Source organism: Accipiter gentilis, chromosome 10 (assembly GCF_929443795.1).
Source record: "Accipiter gentilis chromosome 10, bAccGen1.1, whole genome shotgun sequence".
Lineage (NCBI taxonomy): Eukaryota > Metazoa > Chordata > Aves > Accipitriformes > Accipitridae > Astur > Astur gentilis.
The window spans coordinates 21,554,673-21,574,720 of NC_064889.1; the positions used below are offsets into that span (position 1 = coordinate 21,554,673).

General features: G+C 39.4%; 1 protein-coding gene across 2 annotated transcripts in view; it reads right to left on the reverse strand.

Annotated features, from left to right (window-relative positions):
* LOC126043428 (protein FAM169B-like) overlaps positions 1–19,803 on the reverse strand; it is a 40,687-nt gene extending 20,884 nt beyond the window's left edge. Inside the window, exons 1-3 of one of the 2 annotated variants that reach the window (XM_049811826.1) lie at positions 19,710–19,803; positions 6,804–6,937; positions 3,893–3,992 (exon numbers count right to left, since the gene is read on the reverse strand). In XM_049811826.1, the coding sequence (XP_049667783.1) occupies positions 3,893–3,992; positions 6,804–6,937; positions 19,710–19,743 (268 nt within the window). In that variant the 5' untranslated portion in view covers positions 19,744–19,803. The remainder of the gene's footprint in view (positions 1–3,892; positions 3,993–6,803; positions 6,938–19,709) is intronic. The other variant, XM_049811827.1, reaches the window with a different exon arrangement.
* Positions 19,804–20,048: the final 245 nt, after the last annotated feature.

Here is a 20,048-nt window from a genome sequence, read left to right on the forward strand (position 1 = left end):
TAAGGTATGTTTATTTAGTGTTATAAAGATGTTAATCACCCATGCTATGCTTTGTAAGCCCTTACAACACAATTTACATTCTCATAAAAATATCTGTACAGATATGCTAACAGAACAGAACACTCAGCCCATCAAAAATAAATTAAAAATGCTCCCAACCAAGACCAACTCCTATGGAAAAGCAACCATACCCATGTTCTCTTTGAAATATGCAGGTCATTTCAGACCACAAGCCATGCATCACTTCTAGACAACCCATCTGATCACAATGATCAGATATAAATCTCAGTGTTGGAATCAACCCCTCTTTAACCTATGTTCAAGAATTAAATGCCATCAAACTTTAAAGCTCTTCACAGGCAAACTTGTAGACAGGCTGCTAAATTCAGTATTTTTCCAGAGTCTAAATTACTAGAATTTCAAACATAAATTATTAGATGAACAATATTTTCTTTGGGAACTGTGGGAAAATAAATATATTGCAGTGGATATTTTTTTCATAAGTATTATAGACATCATTTTAACTATGCAATACTTAACCTTTATAGATGTAAACACAGATGAAGCTGAAAGAGGAAATCCCACCACATATGAACATAAGACATATAAGGCATACAGCTTTCTTACTGAGATTAAGGTACTGCCCAGGTATGTGGTTAACCCAAGCAATTGTCAAGGCTTTGTACAGAGGCGAGGGATGTTGGGGTGCCACCAGGAGCAAAGGTGGAGATGTTGGAGCGAAGCTGAAGGAACCAATGGTGTCAGGGATAGAGCTGTGAGCTCTGGCAGAACCAAGCAATGAGGATTCTAATGCTTCTTGCTGCTTTACTATCCACACCAGGACCTGAGAAGTACACAACTAAACATGCCCTACACACTTACTAGCTCTATCTTCTACTCTGTTTCCAATTGCTTCTCAGTAAAGCACCTCTACCCAGTGTACCCTGGGACACCCTTGGCTGCCTTTCCCGATTGGACCTCAGCAATGTCCAAATGAATTGCAAGAGGAAAAATCAGTGGGCCATGTTTGCATTAGCAAGACTAACACTAATAAAACTGAATTCAGAGAGCAAAACATTTGGTGCAGAGAACCTGATGTTCACAAATTCTAGCCTGGTGCTGAAAACAAAAAGCCCATTGGAGGTTGGGGCACATCAGTGTGCTTCTGGAGTGCATCCTCTAATTTCATTTCAGCCAAAAGTAATCCACGCACTCTGAGAATGCTCCCAGATATGAACTGAAGCACAGTACATGGGGACAACCAGGAAATTTGCTTCTAAGAGCACTCCTGGTGTGAAGTAAAACTAAAATGCAGACACACTGGACAGCACATGAGGAAGATAAGAGATCAACTACAGCAAGCCTGTTTGCCTCTCCCATCTGGATGAAACTTGAGTTCACAAGAAAAGTTTAAAGCTCAAAGGAGGGGGAAAAAAAATCATGCAACCTGTTTAGTGTTTTAATTTTCTGCCCATGTCTTTAACTAACAATGACTGAGTTAATAAGTACTGCTTTTCTCTGAAGGAATTGGTTTTGAAACAATTTGATCTGTTCACTAGTCAGAACAAAAGGTCACATAGGTAACCAAATCCAGAAGGACTTGCCACTTTAACGCAGTCTGCTGCCTTAAGAGTCAATTCCAAATCTGTTGAACTGTGGGAAAAATATTTGGACAAAATACTTCAAATGTGTATATCCATATGTATAGGTATGCATTACATATACAAACACCCCAGCAGACTTTAGAGAACCAATGAAAATTTATTAAAACTCATATAAAGAAAAAAATCACATCAGTCAGTCAAATTTGATGTGTGTAGGAAGGCTGGCCACATGTTTATAGCATATAAAATCCAGAAACAAAGAACTTCCAGTAAAATCCTTTAAATCATACTTTTAAAAGGAAATATTAAAAGCCAGATGATGTAGGCTTTACTTAACTAACTAGACTTACTGATCTCTGTGAGACTGTTTCTGTGACTATGGGCTGGTGACTCAAGCTAAAGTTTTGCAAGGGGGTCACAGTAGTCAGTCAGTCTGTTGTTTATAATATAATAAGGTGTTTATTCTGCTAAGTTTAAGCTTTTAATGTAGACAGCTATCATATAATTTAGGCTCCCACATGTACTTGTTTGACTTGTTCCTGTGGGAAATAATTTTTTCCTTGTGTACATGTATCTCATTAATACTACTTGTTCCTAATAATATTAGATCATTTAACAGAGTAGTTGTGCCAAATGCACTGTTTCACCTGCATTTATTTAATAATTCTTTATTTTTGCATGGTAGTTGTTACAGATCCCCATTCCTCTTGTGCAGCCTAAACTAACTTAATGCTATGTTCCTTTGAATGTGAGTCAGTAGGTATGCACAACTGCACTCATAGAACAAAGTTTGGCCCCCAGTGTAGACACTTCTCTCCATTATCACACCACTGCCTATCTCGCTTCAGAAAAATGTTAATGGAATATATAAATTAATGTCAGGAAATTAACTATATACCAATAGTATATACACCAATAGTCTATACCAATACCAGAAAGTCTTTTGACTACACTTGTATCTTGGAAAGGTCTCCTACCTTCAGCTACGTGAATTACAACCCATTAGCAAACGTCCAATTGAGACTGTATGTAAAAGGAGCTTGAAATGAACATGGAGTGCTGAACTTCTTTGTCTTGCCTTTGTTGTATTACTAATACTATTAAAGCCTTTCAGGCATAATTTATAGCTTACCCTTTCAAAACAAAAAAGAAAAGTATGTTTTTAATGACAGATGTCATTAGTTTCCTGCCACATTTGGAAGCTGAAAGTTTAAGAGGTTTCCTGTGTTCTGTATTCCCTAAGTGACATAGTGGGTCAATGCATAGGTTCATGTCTTTGCTGTAAATGTTCCAAAAATTCTATAGCCCATCGCTTCACAACAGCTTCAACACTCCTCATTTAATCTAGATGGGTTGCAACCTGGGCTTTTGGTATTATGCAACTTGGAGTCAAGTTTCCGTTAATGACAGTGGTATCAAGAGTTGTTACTTACACAGTTGCATTTTTTCACGTTCCATAGTCAAAGACACTTGCCTAAGAGAGTAAGTAGGAAGAAATCAGGCTGTCTGAAGATACTGCAATCCTGATAGCAGGAAGATAAAACTTAGATACAATTATTGATCAAACCTTAATAAGCTGTTGATACTCTGAACAGTGACTCATGAAACAGAAACACCAGTAAGCACGTGCTGACTTCTACTGCTTGTAACACAATTGAAGTTTATCCCTGTCAGGCTGACACATGACTGTGTTAGGAAAACACCAACATTACTAGCAGTAGTCAAGGCAAAGCTGGTAGGGTTTAAAGAATATCTTGGGAGAACTGCCAAACAAAAAGGATTTAACTCAATTCCTGGGCATGGTCTCACTCCAAATTTACCCCTCACACACCAGTACTGGAAATAAGAGGCAATTAAACCTAAGACTGAAGAAGATATCATAAAGTAAAAATAATATGAATAAGAATCAGTAAAACCTAATACAATTTCACATATATATTTGCCATTGTTTAAGGATTTCAGAATTCTATCCAAACTATAATGCATTAATTTCATATCATCCAGAATTAGAAAAATGTTACCCCATTGAACAAACTCGGAAAGAATAACAAATTTACCCAAGGTGATTTTTCAGCTACCAGCAGGCTTTGCATAGAATTTAAAAGCCCTGATTGTCAATCCTCCTTTCTAATCAGTAGCCCACCAACACAAATCCCTGACAGGTAAACTGAATCCAGTTCATATTCAAAACAAAACCCAAAATATTTAAATATATAAACAAGCAGGCCATCTTAAAAGCAAAGAAAGTGCAACTACTCAAATTTCAAAATATTTTGACCAATTCTAACCTGTCTCTTTATCCTTTGGATCAGTTAACAGCAACATTCTGCAAGTAGGATTATTTCGGAAGAGAGGGACAAAACACACACAGGAATCTTCAAGTTTAACCTAAAAAACAAACAAGCCCTGTAGCTGTTTGTTCTGCAAAGCTCACAAGAAGTATTTCATGTATTAGATGCAGTTATGTTTTACTAACATGCATGCTATAAGCTTAGCACAACACCCTCTCAATCCTGAACTTCAAGGCACTGAAACATACATAATATTCTAATATTATCAGTAAGTAATGTTAATTTAAAAGAAATCAAGCTACTGAAGTTAGTGAAGACCTCAATGCTGACTTACTATGATTAGTACATAACCTGGCTTTGAACACTGTTACATGCCGACAAATGGTGTTATGACAGACAAGACGCATCAAATAAAAACAAATACAACTTGCACTTCTTACAGCATCGTCCAGCTGAGTACTTGTGGTGTTTTGCAAACAATGAATTAAGCCTCAGGGTACAGGGAGTATCAAAGCATTAGGGCAGTGCCTGGGCAGTTTATCTGTGAGGCACAGGGAGGGTAGATAATTGGCTCAAGGTGGTTATGTTGAAGGCAAAGCTAAAATGAAAATGCAGCTCTCAAGCTCTCAGTCTTAGACTAAACTTCTAAATGATGTGACACATAAACACAAAATTACTGTGCTCAAACAGCTCTATATGCATAGAAATGACGATTTCCATATGAATATTGCAAATGCTCTCATGTAAGTTTAGGTACAGGCAAAGAGCGTGCATAATTTAGCACAGTATGTACTGTACTTTCAAAAATCTGGTCCATTGTGTATGTGTGGGTGTGCCTCTCTAATTGCACCCATTTGTCAGTTTGCTATGAAACTCAAATCAGTCATGTGATACATTTAATATTTCTTGGTGCATGGAATGAGTAGTATGAATATGGATTATTCAAGATAACTTTAAGTTGAAACTAGTGTTCACTAGTTTATGAGCACCAGAAATCTGGGACCCTCTATGCAAACACTGGACTACAGGAAAAAAACTGAAAACTGCCTGAAATCTGTATTCATGAGCTTCCCAAAAATCTCAGTATGTTCTGGGGATTCAGTCATTCTTTGCACACTTCAAATATAACACCATTGATGTCATTATGGCACCTGGGAGCATTACTGTAATGAAAAGGCCAGCACTATTTCCAATACTGCTATGATTGTTATTTTGTTTTATAAGGTAATGTGCACTTTCACAGGTGCTAACAACATCAACATGAGCCAAGCAAAGCTTTCTGTGTATGAATGCTGCCAATTGATGGAAGCTGAAATGTGCTTCCATCCTGACTTGCAATAATCCTTGCTATTTGTGTACTAAATGCTTGACCAAAGACCATACCATAGCAAAAAGAAGTTCTGTGATCCGAGCAAGTGGGCTGACAGCCACTTAACGCTTGCTAAATAATTATTCATGGTTGCCAATCCTGCCACTTGAAACCTGCTTTAATTCAGATGCAGAGAAAAAGAAAAAAAAATACAACTGGTAACTGCAGCCATTATTCAAACACCAAAATCCTCATCTTTCAGGTTGTAGGTATATAATAGAGATTGTTAACCAAGATGTTCACTGGGGATGGACCTTCACCTTATCACATTTAATTTATTTTTAATTACAAAATATCAACATTCGTCAAACTATTTATTATACAGTATAAGAAAAAAACAATACAGCAAGAACATTATTGTTACTTATGGCCTTGACTAGCTGTCTGACTGCAGATTAGATTAGAGCTGAATTAAATGAATGCAAAGAGAAATGTGTTGCTATGAGACTCAAATCAGTCATGTGATACATTTAAGGTCTGATGACAAGCCACAAAATCAAGACAGTTCTGAATCAAAAGCCAGAAGACCACCTTTAAACTGATCTCGCTGTGTCTAGCTATTGCAGGAATACACACAGCACTGCTTGGGATTTAACTTACCCTCCCTTCTAATGGGACAGCAAATGAGCCTCTAAAAGTACAACAGGCATGAAAGGCTGAGGTAAGGACACAGAAGCCCTAAACTGGGGGATCTTTGCATTTTCAGGTTTGTTTGTATTTAACCCTACATGGTCCACTAGAGGGCATTAAAAGAGTATTTAAAGCTGGTTATATTCACGGCTCAAAGATGAAGCTATCCACCAGAAACAGAGTTTTTCTGGAAACTACTGCATATTATTTTCCTAAATTGTAGAAAAGCCACCGTATTCCAAACATTTATTTCAACTAATCCACTTACTGGTTTGATAGTACAATAACAGTTAGCCCAGCACACCTTTTATGATCTAGAAAATGCCCAGAATGAAAGGTTTCATAGGTTGACTGAAGTCAGAATTTTTAATAGGCCCGCTCAGTCATCTCCAATGCATTCCCCCTAGGTGGCTCAGGAATGGACCCTAAAGCATTGGCATCTACAGTATTTATATCATCTATCAATCACATCTGATCAGAATTCCTTTGGGAGAACCCATATTCAAAATTATCAATATAAGTATTGGAAAGAACGGAAACAAAAGATAGACTATTACACAATACCTGTGTAAACTGCACAGTAGAAGCAGAATACAGAGCTGTGCCATGGTATAAACAGCTAGCAAACTCACTTTTGATTCAGCCCTGTAAGGAGGCAGGTCAAGATGCAAAGTTCAGCTAAATACTTCAAACCTTCATCCACACTCAGAGAGTTTTAGACTTGTAGTTTAAGCTTACCTCTCATTTGCAGCATGCAAACTATTTGAAATAATGGAGAATTTGATGATTTTAAGGGACTTGTAATCCAGCCACACCAGTTCACTCCTATTCACAGGCAGACTATGAGCACAACCAACAAACTAGCTTGCAAGTATCTAACTTGCCGTATGAAAAACATCAACCCATTACCTCTTCTCCTGCAGGGACTGAAAAAATATCAGGAGTGGATGACGATTTCTTCAAGAGTTTTTCATAGTATGTTTCAGCATCTACTTGAAGAACCTCTGGATCTCCTACTAAGGTGTCTACCAAATAAAGGCAACCTGTAGTTAAAATAAAACACATGATATTTTTACTTTTTAAATTAACTAAGAAACAAGAATTTTTAAACTGCAGTTTCCTGAGCAACTGCTTTTTGTAGCTGGGCCCTTACTGTTCCCATTAGAGTCTTTTCTATAATCCTAGTCTAAAATAGTAAGGCTGGTAAAAACCTATCTTCATGTTATTTACCTCTTGACATGCAATTTTACAAAGTAGAACCATGACAGCATCAAATCACATTTGTCTCCTTTGAATTCAACAAGCACAGTCTCAAATTTCTCCAGGTGTAATAAATTGCTTTAAAGCTGGAAGAGCAAAAAAAAACTTCTTCAAAACACTGCCTGAGTTTTAGTACTGTCCAAAAATACAACAGGAAAAGAATTCCAAAACTTCCACTCTTTCTTGGAAGACTGCCCCTTTATGGGTCAGTCCATGATCTGTTGCATATCATTAGTTTTCTCTTTCTCTTTTTTGAGTAACTTCAGTTGGGCACAACAATGAAATAATGTAAAAAAATATTAAAATATTCACCTACATAAGAGTTCCCAAAATAGTAACCATCACCTTTTATGCAACATAACTTTTAATCCATGTGACTCAGTGCTGAAGGGTATTCATGCAAGGTATTTGTTAATCACATGGAAACAAAAATTACATACATCTGATGCCTGTTACCGAAGTGCAAAGTCCAACTCGGTGCTCGTGAGGAACCAAGCAACCTCTTTCTGGCATAACAAACCAGACTGATTGGTAGCTCATCACCAGCTCAAATAAAGAACATCAATAGAAACACGTTAGCAGTCCAAATAGCATTCTGCCAGTCTTCTATCATAGGAAGGAAATAATTTCAATTTAAGGGGCTTTCAGTCAACATGCTACATTTGCAACTCTTGTAAACCCCAAACTGAAGACAAAATCTTCTACGACACTGTTATAGTTGGAATCTTAGTTCTGAATCCTCCATTTTTAATCATGGTTTGCTCTCACATGGCAGCTCCTGTGACCCAAGTTTAAAGTGAAAATAACTGCACTGATAGTAAGTGCAAAGTAAACGGCTGAGACAATGAACAGTCTTACAAGGGCCATTGCAAGAACTGTCTATATTAAGATTCAGAAACTATGAATCATAAAAGTACTATATTGAAAATGATACCTCTCCATATAAAAGTAGGAGCATGGGATTTGCAGTACCAGGTCAGACTATTCACCCATAGTCCCACCATTCTCCCTCTGGCAGTGATGACTATCTGATTCCTCAGCAAAGGGATAAGAAGCTGCAACTGATATTTCACCACCACCCTGCACTGCTTAAAATGCTTTAAACACTATTTTCCTGCTCCTTGCAGCCAACAGCTTACAACCTGAGGCTTGACAGCAAAGCTATGTAGTCAGGATGCTGAACAGAAGCTACTCTGTAAATGGTTTTCATAGTGTGCTTGTATGTGGCAAAATGGGAGAGAAAACAGCATTGCAACACTGGCAAGTTGAGTCACATTATAAAATCCCAGCCAGTACTTAGCAGTGGCAGTTTTCTTCTGCAGCGGCCCTCCCATCAAGCAAAGAAGCCATATAAGGGAAAGAAATTAAAGATTATTAAAAACTTTAGTAATTTACTGAAGTAAATTTACTAGTAAATTAATTCTTTGCAAAAGAGCAGCATGTAAGACTTAAGTTTAGCACAAATAAATATATTGGCCATGCTAATAAATTGTATTCATGAGATGCTGCTTACAAGGCTACATCCTGCCATTGTTAAACCAAAGCAATTTAATAAGCACAATCATGTTTTCTACTCACTGAATGAAACAACTAGTACCTTCAAAGTTACATTAGCTTTCTGGTACGTAATACGCTTGTATTCTAAAGTAATAGTGATCATTTGAAGGATGAAATAATGCCACAGATTAAATAATGAGGCATTAGAGAAAACTTCTGAACAACTGTCATGGAAGTAATTTTTTTCTCTAAAAAATCCTTTTAGATTTTCAGTTAACTTGTCTTTCCTGTGTAATACTCTGAAAATGTCCAAGTGAGTTAGGAGCACATATTCCAATAAAGGGGAAATTCAAAAATTTTTCATAAAGAAAACAAATCTGTCTCAGCTTCTGTATATAAGGGAGACAGGGAGAGAGAGAGTGAGGTTCCTGTAGGGACAATACGGAGCAGAAGCCTAACTTTAGGTACCCTGGAGTGTCCTCAAGAAGTCAGTTGTGCTAAGGCTGGCTTTTGCGAACATGCTTCCAAAACTTGCACACACATGCACATACCACAAATACTGTTCAGCTACCATAGGCAGGAGAAAAATCACTAGTTTGAAATTTTTTTTACTTTAACTGATGTGTTTCCCAGTTTTCCCCAGTACAAAGTGAAGGAATTATATTTGCCCTCCTGTATATGTCCCTTTTATGCATTTTTTGTATACAGAAACAAAAAAAAAAAACCTCAAGAAAGTCTAACCGTAACTATTGTTATTAGGCATTTGACTACAAAAACAATTATTGCTGGCTAACAGGATGTTATAAAGGTTCCAAAATCAAACACAAAATAATCTGTTAACTTTGCTTTAAAAGAAAAGCAGCACTATTCTCCTGTGAGTGCTTCAGTCTGAGGCCCCTATCAGCATCTTGGGATACCAAAATCGCGGAGTTCCAAGGACAGCCTTTTAACCTAATTTGAATTACAGGATTTCATTCAAATTTGATCTTACCTAGCAGCAACAAAAGAACACACTGTGGCAGCCAATCTGCTAGACACCCAGCGAGCACTTCTTTCAAACCGGCACTGTGCACAAAGGGTTACCATCTGGGGGAGGGAGGGAGGGGGGAGCGAAGGGGGGAGTCATAAAAAGGGGGCCTCTTGCTGCAGCCACAGAGGAGGGACCATAAACCATAAGGAGAATAAATTTAGAATGGGAGGCCTACTGCATTAGAGGGATTCCTGACATTCATGCTAAAGTGGCTGACATCTTCAATAGCCAAAGCTGGTAAACAAGGTGAAGACATCATCTAGGCAGATTCTACAGCAGCAGTTACAACGAAGGGTTTGCAGACAGGTACCAGACGTTGTCTTTTACAGGGCACCGGCATTCAGGGCAAAGGAGGAGGAAGTGTATGCAATTCCGCTGAAAAAAAACTTACCTAGAGATAAAAAAAATGAGAAATCTGAATGGGCGTATTTCCATTTCAAGCATACATAATAGATTTTAAAGTAAAAACTAACACTGATTCTGCTTCTCTTCTCTTTTGTTTCCATGGAGCGGTCCAGGCCACATTCTCAAGCAAGGATGTGTTAAGTGCATCTCATCTCACTCTAGTGATCCGTCATCAATTTGCACTAAGAATCTGATCTTTAAAGTGAAAATCTACAGCTAAAACCAGCTATACAAACAAGCAGGCACTGCCCATACAACTCAGTCATCTTTATGAGATACTACCCTCTGGCACCTATAAGGTACCTCAGCCTAAAACATGACACAGCTCGGCCAATAAGGCATAAACCAAGGCCCCTGTTTCAGTCCTGATCCCTGAACTCAGCTTTTTCTAAACCCACTGCTGTTCCACCTCTGATTTTCTCCAGAATACAGAGCTGAACTTTATGGTGGTTTCATGAAGTGGACAAGTATCCTTCTTGAGAGATAAAAGTCAGACAAAGTTCACTCCACTTATGATCCAAAAAGATCAATATGTGGGAATCCAGATAGATCTGATTAACATGCTTATGTTCTGCATCAGGTAGATAAATAACAAATGCAATCACAAAATAGAAGACAATATTCTACCCTGAACTAGAAACTAATTTTTGTAGATTAGAGACAGACCCCCATCATTACAGATTCAGCAAGAATTCCATTCTGTCAGTTGAAGCAAGCAGGAAATATTTTTCCATGGGCAAAAGAATTTATTCTCAATACAAGAGAAAACACATGGTGCACACACTTGTATGTGAAATTCCAGAAGTGAAACTACAGACTGCTGTAACGCCCGAAGGTAAATGACATGCTTCAATCTAATCAGATATTCTGAAGATTCTTTTTGATGAACCTTCTATATCCTCTGCCACTAAACCCTGTGCCATAATAGAAATAATTTAACTCGAACATAGATAACCACAAACTTATCTCATTAATATAATGAGATGGCAATTCAAATCACCATTATATCCCTCAAGCCCTCTTTCACAAGACTAGTCATTTTAGTAGCTATATATTAGTTTTACTATTTTGCCATTATCTAAAAACTCAGTTACAACTTGGGACAATCAACTCTGTCTCTTTGTAAAGATGTTTTAAATACTCATTTAAGTTTCAAATTAACATGTACTGCCAATATACTTAAGTCCTTTTTGACCATGAACCCAATACGCAATTTATTAAACAAGAGATATTTGCTTTCATTGTTAAGAATTTTCTATTCCTGCATTCATGTGTAGCTTATTAATACTGTTTCCTTAAGCCAACAAAGTTGGTGATGCAGTTTTTTCAGACTAGACACACCACTGGGTTGATTAAGATGCATTGAGGTATTGCTGGTACTCCCAGGGAAGACCTACTTGTTGAAAAGCCCATTTCAGAGATTTGTAAGGGCATTTAGGATGCAACCAGATTGTAAAGCAAAATACATCAACCTCACCGTAGATGAAGCATGAAAAGTGTTATGTCTGAAGTAAATTAATCATTTATCCTACAACTACTTTTTCATGTTCTACAAACACAGAGAATGATACTACATGCATCCATTAAGATTGTATATTTACAGAAGAGCCATCAGTCACCACAGGATTTGTATCTGAACTGTGCTTCTTTGTACATTTGTGCAAATTTGTGCATAATTTTACATGTAAAAATATGAAAACCACTTAACTCTGATTTCTAGTGGTGCAGAAACAGGACAGATAAAAAGAATTCAACATTTCTAAATTTCAAGTTTCATTTTTTTTATTCAGTTTTGCCATTTCTAATGCTTGCAATAGTAGTACTGGTTTTATTTATTGGCTTTATTTTCATGCCAATATATTTCACAATAAAAAAAAAAAAAAAACAAAAAAAAACCCAACACTTCAGCAGGTTTTAACTGTTTCTGACAGTATTGTGAGGATTTTTTGTCCAAGAAGTATTCCCCCCCTCCCTTTTTTTTTAAAATCAAAAAACACTCTGCAATATGAGACAAACATGTGCACCAACACAAAATGACAGTATATGATGTCAATATTTAGGAGGGAGAGTTCTTGTAATTAAACCAGGCAACTGAGACCAGAACTCCTAAGATTTCTTTTTAATGCAGGTGTGTTTTTGTGGCCCCCAACAAATCACTTCATCTTCAGTCTGGTTTCTTATCAGTTAAGTGTATGTCTTATCTACCACTTCAAAAGGGTGTGACGTTTTCCTTATCAGTGCCTCTGAAGTCACAACATAAGAAGACAAAGAAGTCATATAACATAAAACGTTCTCTGTTCTCCTGTAGACTGTCACTGCCACACTATGGCAGTACAACCATGACAGCGTCTAGGATCTAAAAATAACTTTTTTTGCCCTTCTAAATAGTGCACATATAACAAAAGTGCTTTTCATCACTCCCACAGGAGTGCAAGCCCTGTGTTAAACAGCAGTGCCTAACATCAACTCTTCTCCTTTCCTTCCAATGAGCTTGAACAACTCTATGCATGTGGTTATCATTAGACAACCATATTTCTTTAACCTTTCAAAGGAAGGAAGAGGTCTTTGGCACGTTCCTGGGAGTACATGCAGAACCTGACTCTCATATCCTGAATTTAATTGAGCAAGTACATGTCAAAAACCCAAGTTCTAGTGTAAGTGAAACTTCAGTATCATAACAATGTGTGGTGGCAACGGAGCTAGTGAGCAAACACCATGGTAAGGCAGCTCTTAACCACATGCTGTGCATCATTAATGAAAACAACTTTCTTTCCCACTGCATTGCTTTTCAACCTTACTAATAGAGCAATCACTCTTGGAACATAAAGGATGAAAAAAATGCATTGGTGTTAACAGTTTTCTATGTTTTGATCCAAAAATGCCATTTATATATTACTTACTATTCTATCACAGTTCAAATGGCAAGAAGGGCTTCTGAAGACAAACTAAATACAAGTTTCTGTCTGTAAATAATTTTCTGCTGTGGAATCAATACGTGAAAGCAGAAAGGAAATAAATAATCCTAATCCCATTCCCTATTAAGAAACCAGACAGATTAAATAGATTAATTCAACTGTAGCTATACATGTCATTACTGCAAGTTCTGTCACTCAACTGGAAGGCAGACCAAATGTTAGGCATCTCAAATGCAGGATGCTTTCATATTAGCCATCCCATTCCAGCTAACACATTTTTACTACTGATTTCAGAAAAGGGAAGAAAAAAGCTTTAAGTATACACATATATTTAGCAGAATGTAGATGAGCAAAGGCAGAGACTAGACAAACCTAACTGAAAAAGGTCAAACACCTTCAATTTCCACTCACTTCAATGAGCTCTGACAGCTCTCAGAACCTCATATGACTGGGGTCTCTAAAACACATTATTTATTTTCCAAAACTTAAAGTAACTTATGAAATAGAAAAAAATTAGACAAGGGAATTAAATAATTGATTTAATTATTTAGCTTTTTTTTTGAAAAATACCTAGATGAAACCACATTATTTAAAATGTTTTCAAAGCTAGAAAAGCAAGGGCACATTGAAGGGATCACATAACGACAAGTGCATACTGAAGGGATATTTCCTCCACTCTAACCTGCAGTACTGCCCTACCAAAAGTTCCAGCAAACAGGTTCCAACTATATCTGGTTTTCCCCAGATAAATCTTGAGCAGTGTTACACTTACAAAAATAAAGCCACACCCAACTCATAATACAGATAATCAAAATACATCTGTGTAAACAGGCTACCCCGTCCTATTATACACAGAATGCACATCTGGACTGGCACATTTTGTACAAAGTTCTAACCTAATGTAATTGAAAAAAGATGAGGTATTATGGCCCAGAAACAGAATTTATAAATAAAAACTGTAGCATACTGTTAAACCATGGAAGTGCTACCAGCTGTAACTATGACATGTCAGGAATTCATACATCTGCACATTTAACTCTCTTTTTCACAGAGCTTAGATGTAAAAAAGAAGGAGGGAATTTACAGAATAACTCAGAGAAGATGTAGTCCTGAAGAAAAGGGGCATTCAGGATTGTAATTAATTAAGGCTTTAAGGTTCATGTTCACATCAGGTTTTCCTCAAGGAAATTCCACTGATTCAGTGGAATTGCTGCTAATACCTCTGAACCTATGAACATCAGAATTGAGTTCTTAATATGTACTGTAATTCATACAACCAAGAAATGGGCAGAAAAGTTCCTGGAAAAGTCTAACTTCAACTACTGAAGGCAGTGGTATGAATTTTCTTGCATATGTAAGAAAAAAAATCTAAATTTGTCAACTTAATTATTTGTCTACCCCCTAAATCAAATAAAATATACAAGAAAAATATACAAGTTTTCCAGAATGACTGTGTCCCTGTCAGGGGCTTTTTCGAGCAATTATGTCAGTGCTACATCTCATTTCATCATACCCATGGCCAAAATAGCTATGCCAGCAGAAGTTCATAGTCCGGGCCTGTCCTCAAATTAGAGTCTGACTCTTAAAATCTAAGCAAAGAAGAAGTAGGAGGCCCTGAATGACACTGAAGTATATCACTGAAGTATCTTCATTATTCAAAGAAGCTAATATGAAAGGAAAATGACAGAGAAGATTCCATGAACAGCAGTAGAGCCTTTATGAATCACAAGTTCAAATGTAGATAGTGGTAATTCAAACCAATTTTACAAAAATAGAAGAACGAAAGGAAGATGCATTGGTCAAATGTCATCCTACAACTTAAGGAAAAAGAGAAAGACAATGTCTCCCATAGTGATAAACAAGGAATAGTGAAATGGCAGGGAATGACAACTGAGTTTGGCAAATGATCTAGCATGAAGACGACTTCATCCCATGGGGAGAAGCCTGACAGACTGACAGTTAGGACAGTTTCAGAAAGCAGCCATATGTTAAGACCAAGGAGCATTTAAAATTATTACTGAAACACTCACTATCACAACCTGGCACCAGGGCTAGCATTTAAGTACCACATTAAATACATTTCCCTATTACTACCATCATTCAAAGCAGGTATGGGAAACCTAACGCTGCACTATGCATGACCCTTATCTTCATGTCACACAAACTATGGCAGTGTGTGTGGCATGCCAAGAGTACCTGAAAGCCCTGGTTTGCTATCAGAAAGGACAACGTTCCCCAAACAAATGAAGTAGTGATGAAAATAAGAGACAACTGTCTAGGTTTTCAGGGATACCAGTTTCAGATATCACATCACATACTTTTGAGTTGCAAATGCTTTACATCTGACAAAACTACTGCTCCCACCAGTAGAGTGCGTAAGTCTGCCTAAGAAAGCCCAGCAGCCTTTCTCCGAATTACTTGCAAGGAGCAATTTGTACAGCCAGAACAATCTCAAAATAAAGCAATTAATTTGAGAAGAAAAAAAAAGGAAAGAAACAAAAAAGTCCCTTCCCCCAGTAATCTCCACTTTGCTAAATTTATTATGCAGCTGCAAATTAATACGTCACCTGCACTAGCTATCACAAGCCTCTTAGCCTGTCTCAGAACTTGCTTTAATAAACAGCTGCAAGTAGTGGAGGAAATATGTAAACATCTCTCTTGTTTCTCTGTGTCATTGTGTCAGCTGTTCTACATGTCTTTGAAGGTGCTCCAAAATCAGCATGGCTCTACTTTTCCCTTTTTTCTCCTTTTGGGAGGAGGAAGAAGCAGAGAAGGAAGGGATAGGCTGGCAACAGAGGGCTAACTGTGCTTGCTGTGCTCTTGACAGTAAGGCTGAGAGTGTTCAAATTCAGTTTACACAGGCTCTTCTGTAAGGACAAAAGGAACCACTGCTGGTGGTTAAAAATGCAAAAGGTTTTGATTGTAATGGTTTGACAATCAGCCAAAGATATTACTAGGGGGGGGAAACACAGCAAGGCAGCTATGACCAGAACGGGAGAAACAAGGAAAAACACATGGCTTGACTTCAGAGCAGAAAATTGACTTAGGCTTTGCATAAACGACAGCATACCTCCAAGCTTGCCTGATCCACAGTCTGCCTAGAATGAGAACACGAAGTCTAAAAGCAGAGCCTATTAAAAGGCATAATGTTTCTAAATGGCATCTGTTACGTACTAATAAGCATTACTTAAAGGACACAGGCCTTAAATTGCTACCAAACATGCACTTATCTGAAACTGCTGCAAGGCAATCATTACAAAAATGTCACATGACACCATGGGAATTTGAATAATATAAAATGTTTTTATTTAGTTTGGCTTGAAATCATTACACAGAAAAAATATGGAGGCACTTTCTGAGATTTTGAAACTGTGCAACTTCACAGGAATGAAACACTAGCAAGAATTACATCAGCGGAGCCATTTGCCATCTGTTGTCAGTAATATTATAAAGACCAGCCACCAGACAGCAGTTTCAAAGGTTACAAGCACAACATTTTTAAGCATCCACAGACCTCTCAGTAACTGAGCAGGACACAGTTTACTTCGGATATGTGCGACCTGAGGGTCTGCCAATCATTTTGCAAAGACAACACCAGAATTGTGAATTGCCACGCCAAGTGTTAGGGAGGTTCTCAGTATGCAACCATTATACAATATGGAAAATACATACCAGCCTGTTCTATGTAGGTTCTTTGAACATACAACCATGTCTGCATACCTCCCACCTGCAAATTTAAACTGGCTAGACTTTCTCTTGTGTTGTTTGTTTTCTCATACTTCTTCCCCCAAGGGAAGGAGTATATTCACTGCAGTGCTATTATGGAAAGGGACTCAGGTTTGTTAGCTGGGTTTTGGACTGTATTTTTTCTTTGAGGGAAGTAGTTAGGGTTTTGTTTCCTGTGTTCTTTCCTTCTAGACCATAACTAGACTTTAACGTACTTACGTTAAAGAAAGCAAGGTTTCAGTAACTTGCCTTACCTGCAGCATGGAAAGCAAGGAGATTATGACAGCCCTTACCTCTTAGATACACACACTCCTCAGTCCGAGTAAAATTCTACCTATTCCACACATGAGATTTTAGTTATACTGAAGGAGTATGGTTGTTAATGAGTCGCATCTTAGAGCTTTGAGTAGCTTTTCTATGTGTGGGGACCACATTCATGATATATAGCACCTATACACTACCTGAATTTTGTGGTTCCACCTTCCAGGCTGCTGGCCTCCTGCCTGTAAACTGATTACCATGGATTTCATGGAGGGCAGCGAGATTTCCATCTTGCTAGAGAGACAGACGGAAATGTAAGGCTTCATTGATGCAATTGTTAAACTAGACACACAGGTTTCTCATCTGGTAACTATTTCTCAGGCTCTAGAGTCGTATACACATTGTTATTCACTGAATGTCCTTCCTAGCCTTGCTGTTACATGGTTAACACATGCAAATCTGACTTTCAAAGTGTGTAAAATAAAAAAGAACTTGTGACAAGGCTGAATTTAAAACAAGAACCTCAAGTTCTAGGTCAACAGCTGGCCTACTTTGCAACAGTAAGGTTTACCTAGGACCTATAAAGGGGCTCAGAAACCTGGAAGCATAAGCAATCTTGCCCTGTGAACAACAATTACAGGAACAGACCACAAGACCTAGTTGTAGCATCTCAATCACAGCACAACGTTAAGACTGAAAAGCACCATTTGCACAAGAAGAGCTAATGGCTGATTCCAATATGCTCTTATAGTGTGCTGTACGCTCATATTTATTTTAAACATAGATATATCCAATTAAATAACTAAGCCAGAACTCGGACAATGCCTAAAAACAACACCAGGTGTCCCAAAAGACGAAGGGGATGGAAGAACTATTCTAAACATTTAATTTGAATGTAGACATTAACTGAAGTGCCCAACAGTACAATGTTTGCCTGGACATGAAAAACCACGTCCCATCATGTAGAGATATTTTATTTAAAAACATCAGCAGAATTGAGAGTCTTCCAAAAAAAACCCAATAGCATTATTACAAATGTTTGACTTTCATAAGTGGCTGATAGGAAGGATTAAATAGAGCGATCTGACTACGGCACATTTAGCCATGAGCAGCTAGAGGAACTAATGAACAACATCATTATTTTACTGAAGGGGATGAAGTAGGTGCTTTAGATAAATGGCAGCAACTTAAAATGTGTTTCAGAAGATAAATTCACTTTCTCTCCATTTACCTGCTAGCGTGACAAATTAAGAAAGAAGAGTATAAAAAGAGGGCAGGAGGGAAAGCAGTGCGAAAGCTAACTGAGGTGATGCAATGGGCCCTTATCCAAACAAGTGCGTGAACAGAGATTCTTGGAAGTGCTCCTGGTCAAATATAAACTAGGAACACTACACATGCCAGACTCCCTTGGAAATTCACAGTGGAGCATGTGCAGAAGATCCACCTGTCCTAAAATCAGCTCCCTTACCAATCACTAGGAGCACTGCCATTTGGGAACTAGCATAACGTCTGTTCATTTCAAAGCAGTGTAAGTCCACCATGTACTGAGTGGCTGAGTTCTCTCTATTGGCCTCTGCTGGGCAGAGCAGCTCTGCCTACTGTCAGAAACATTAGTAAATTTAACTTCTGCTGAAAGGAGATGAAGGGTGAGTGGTTTTCTCCCCCAAAAATTCATCATTAGAAACCGTGTATTTCTTGTTCTACAGTCAACTCATGATCAGCAAAGGAAGTTTTTACTGAATGCTTTTTAAAGAAAGGGTAAACACACTGCAGCATAGAAAGCCTTTTATATCTCACCTCTACGCCAAAACAATCCAACTAATTATTCTTCTGTGGTCAAGAAGCAACATGTTTACTGCTCCTTTTGTCCCTGTTAAACCATGTTTTTGCTCAGTTAGGGTAAACGCTTGCTGATGCTGCCTGAGATTTGGCCTTAAAAACGTAGACACTTTTTTACACAACATCCCCCCTGCTCTTTAATAGTTCCGAACTCCCTAACCATTAAATTCCCAAACTCATGCACCTGTGCTGCGAGACCTCTGAACACACATTGGAAACAGGCGTTTGGAGATGAGCCTTTCACCAGCATCACCTGCCGAACCACAGCTGACAGCAATCATCAGGCCAGCTCCTCTCTGCTTCAGGATGGGTTTGGACTAGCCTAAAATCTGTAAAAGTTACCTGTAGCTTAGGAAAAGGGCAAAAAAACCCCAAACCAACCCCGTAGCAGCCCGCTCTGGTTGACCCCGCTTTGTGCACGGGGGGTCGGACCGGACCATCTCCCTCAAGCCGTCCTGCGAAAGCAGGGCGCTGGGAGCACGGCCACAAAGAGCCGGGGCTCGCCCGGGCATGACCGCAGGCGACCGAGCCAAGTTTTGCTGGCAAGGCCCAAGCGTTTTGCGGCGTTTTGGCCGCTCCTGGAAAGCCTGGCCGCGGTGCCGCGGGGAGCCCGCCATTTCGGGGCTCCTCACAGGAGGCGCTGGCCGGCGCCGGCGGCGCCCCCGGACAGCCCGGGCGGGCGGTGCGTCAGCCAGGCACCGCCGTCCAGCCTGTGCGGGTGGGCAGCCGGCCCGGCATGAGGGCAAAGAGCCGGAGGGAGGCGAGGCGAGCGTGGCGGCCGCCGTGAGGAGGCGGCGTGAGAGGAGACACGGGGCAGGGGCCGGCGGCGGGGAGGAGGCCGGGCCGCGGGGGAGCTCCCGAGCGCTCTCCCTCCCCTCTTACCAGCAGCGGCTCTTCCTCCTCCCTCGGCCTCCATCACTTCCTCCGAGGCGGGCTCCCGCCCCGGACGGGGTGGCGGTGCGGCCTGGGCCCGCGCGGGCCGCAGCCGCGGAGGGCGGGCCCGGAGGGGCGGGACGCAGGGGGTTAGCTGCCGGGCGGGCCGGGGCTTGGCTGACAGGAAAGGCGGCCGTCGGAAGGCGGAGAAGGCGGCCGCGGGGCGGCTGGGGAAACAAGAGGACGGGGGAGGTGACTGTAAACAGTCTGGCGAAGTTGCTGTGGGAGCGAAGGCTGGAGAGGCGAGGGGAAGCTGGCTGCAGGCTCCCGCAAAGGTGGCCGCAGGCT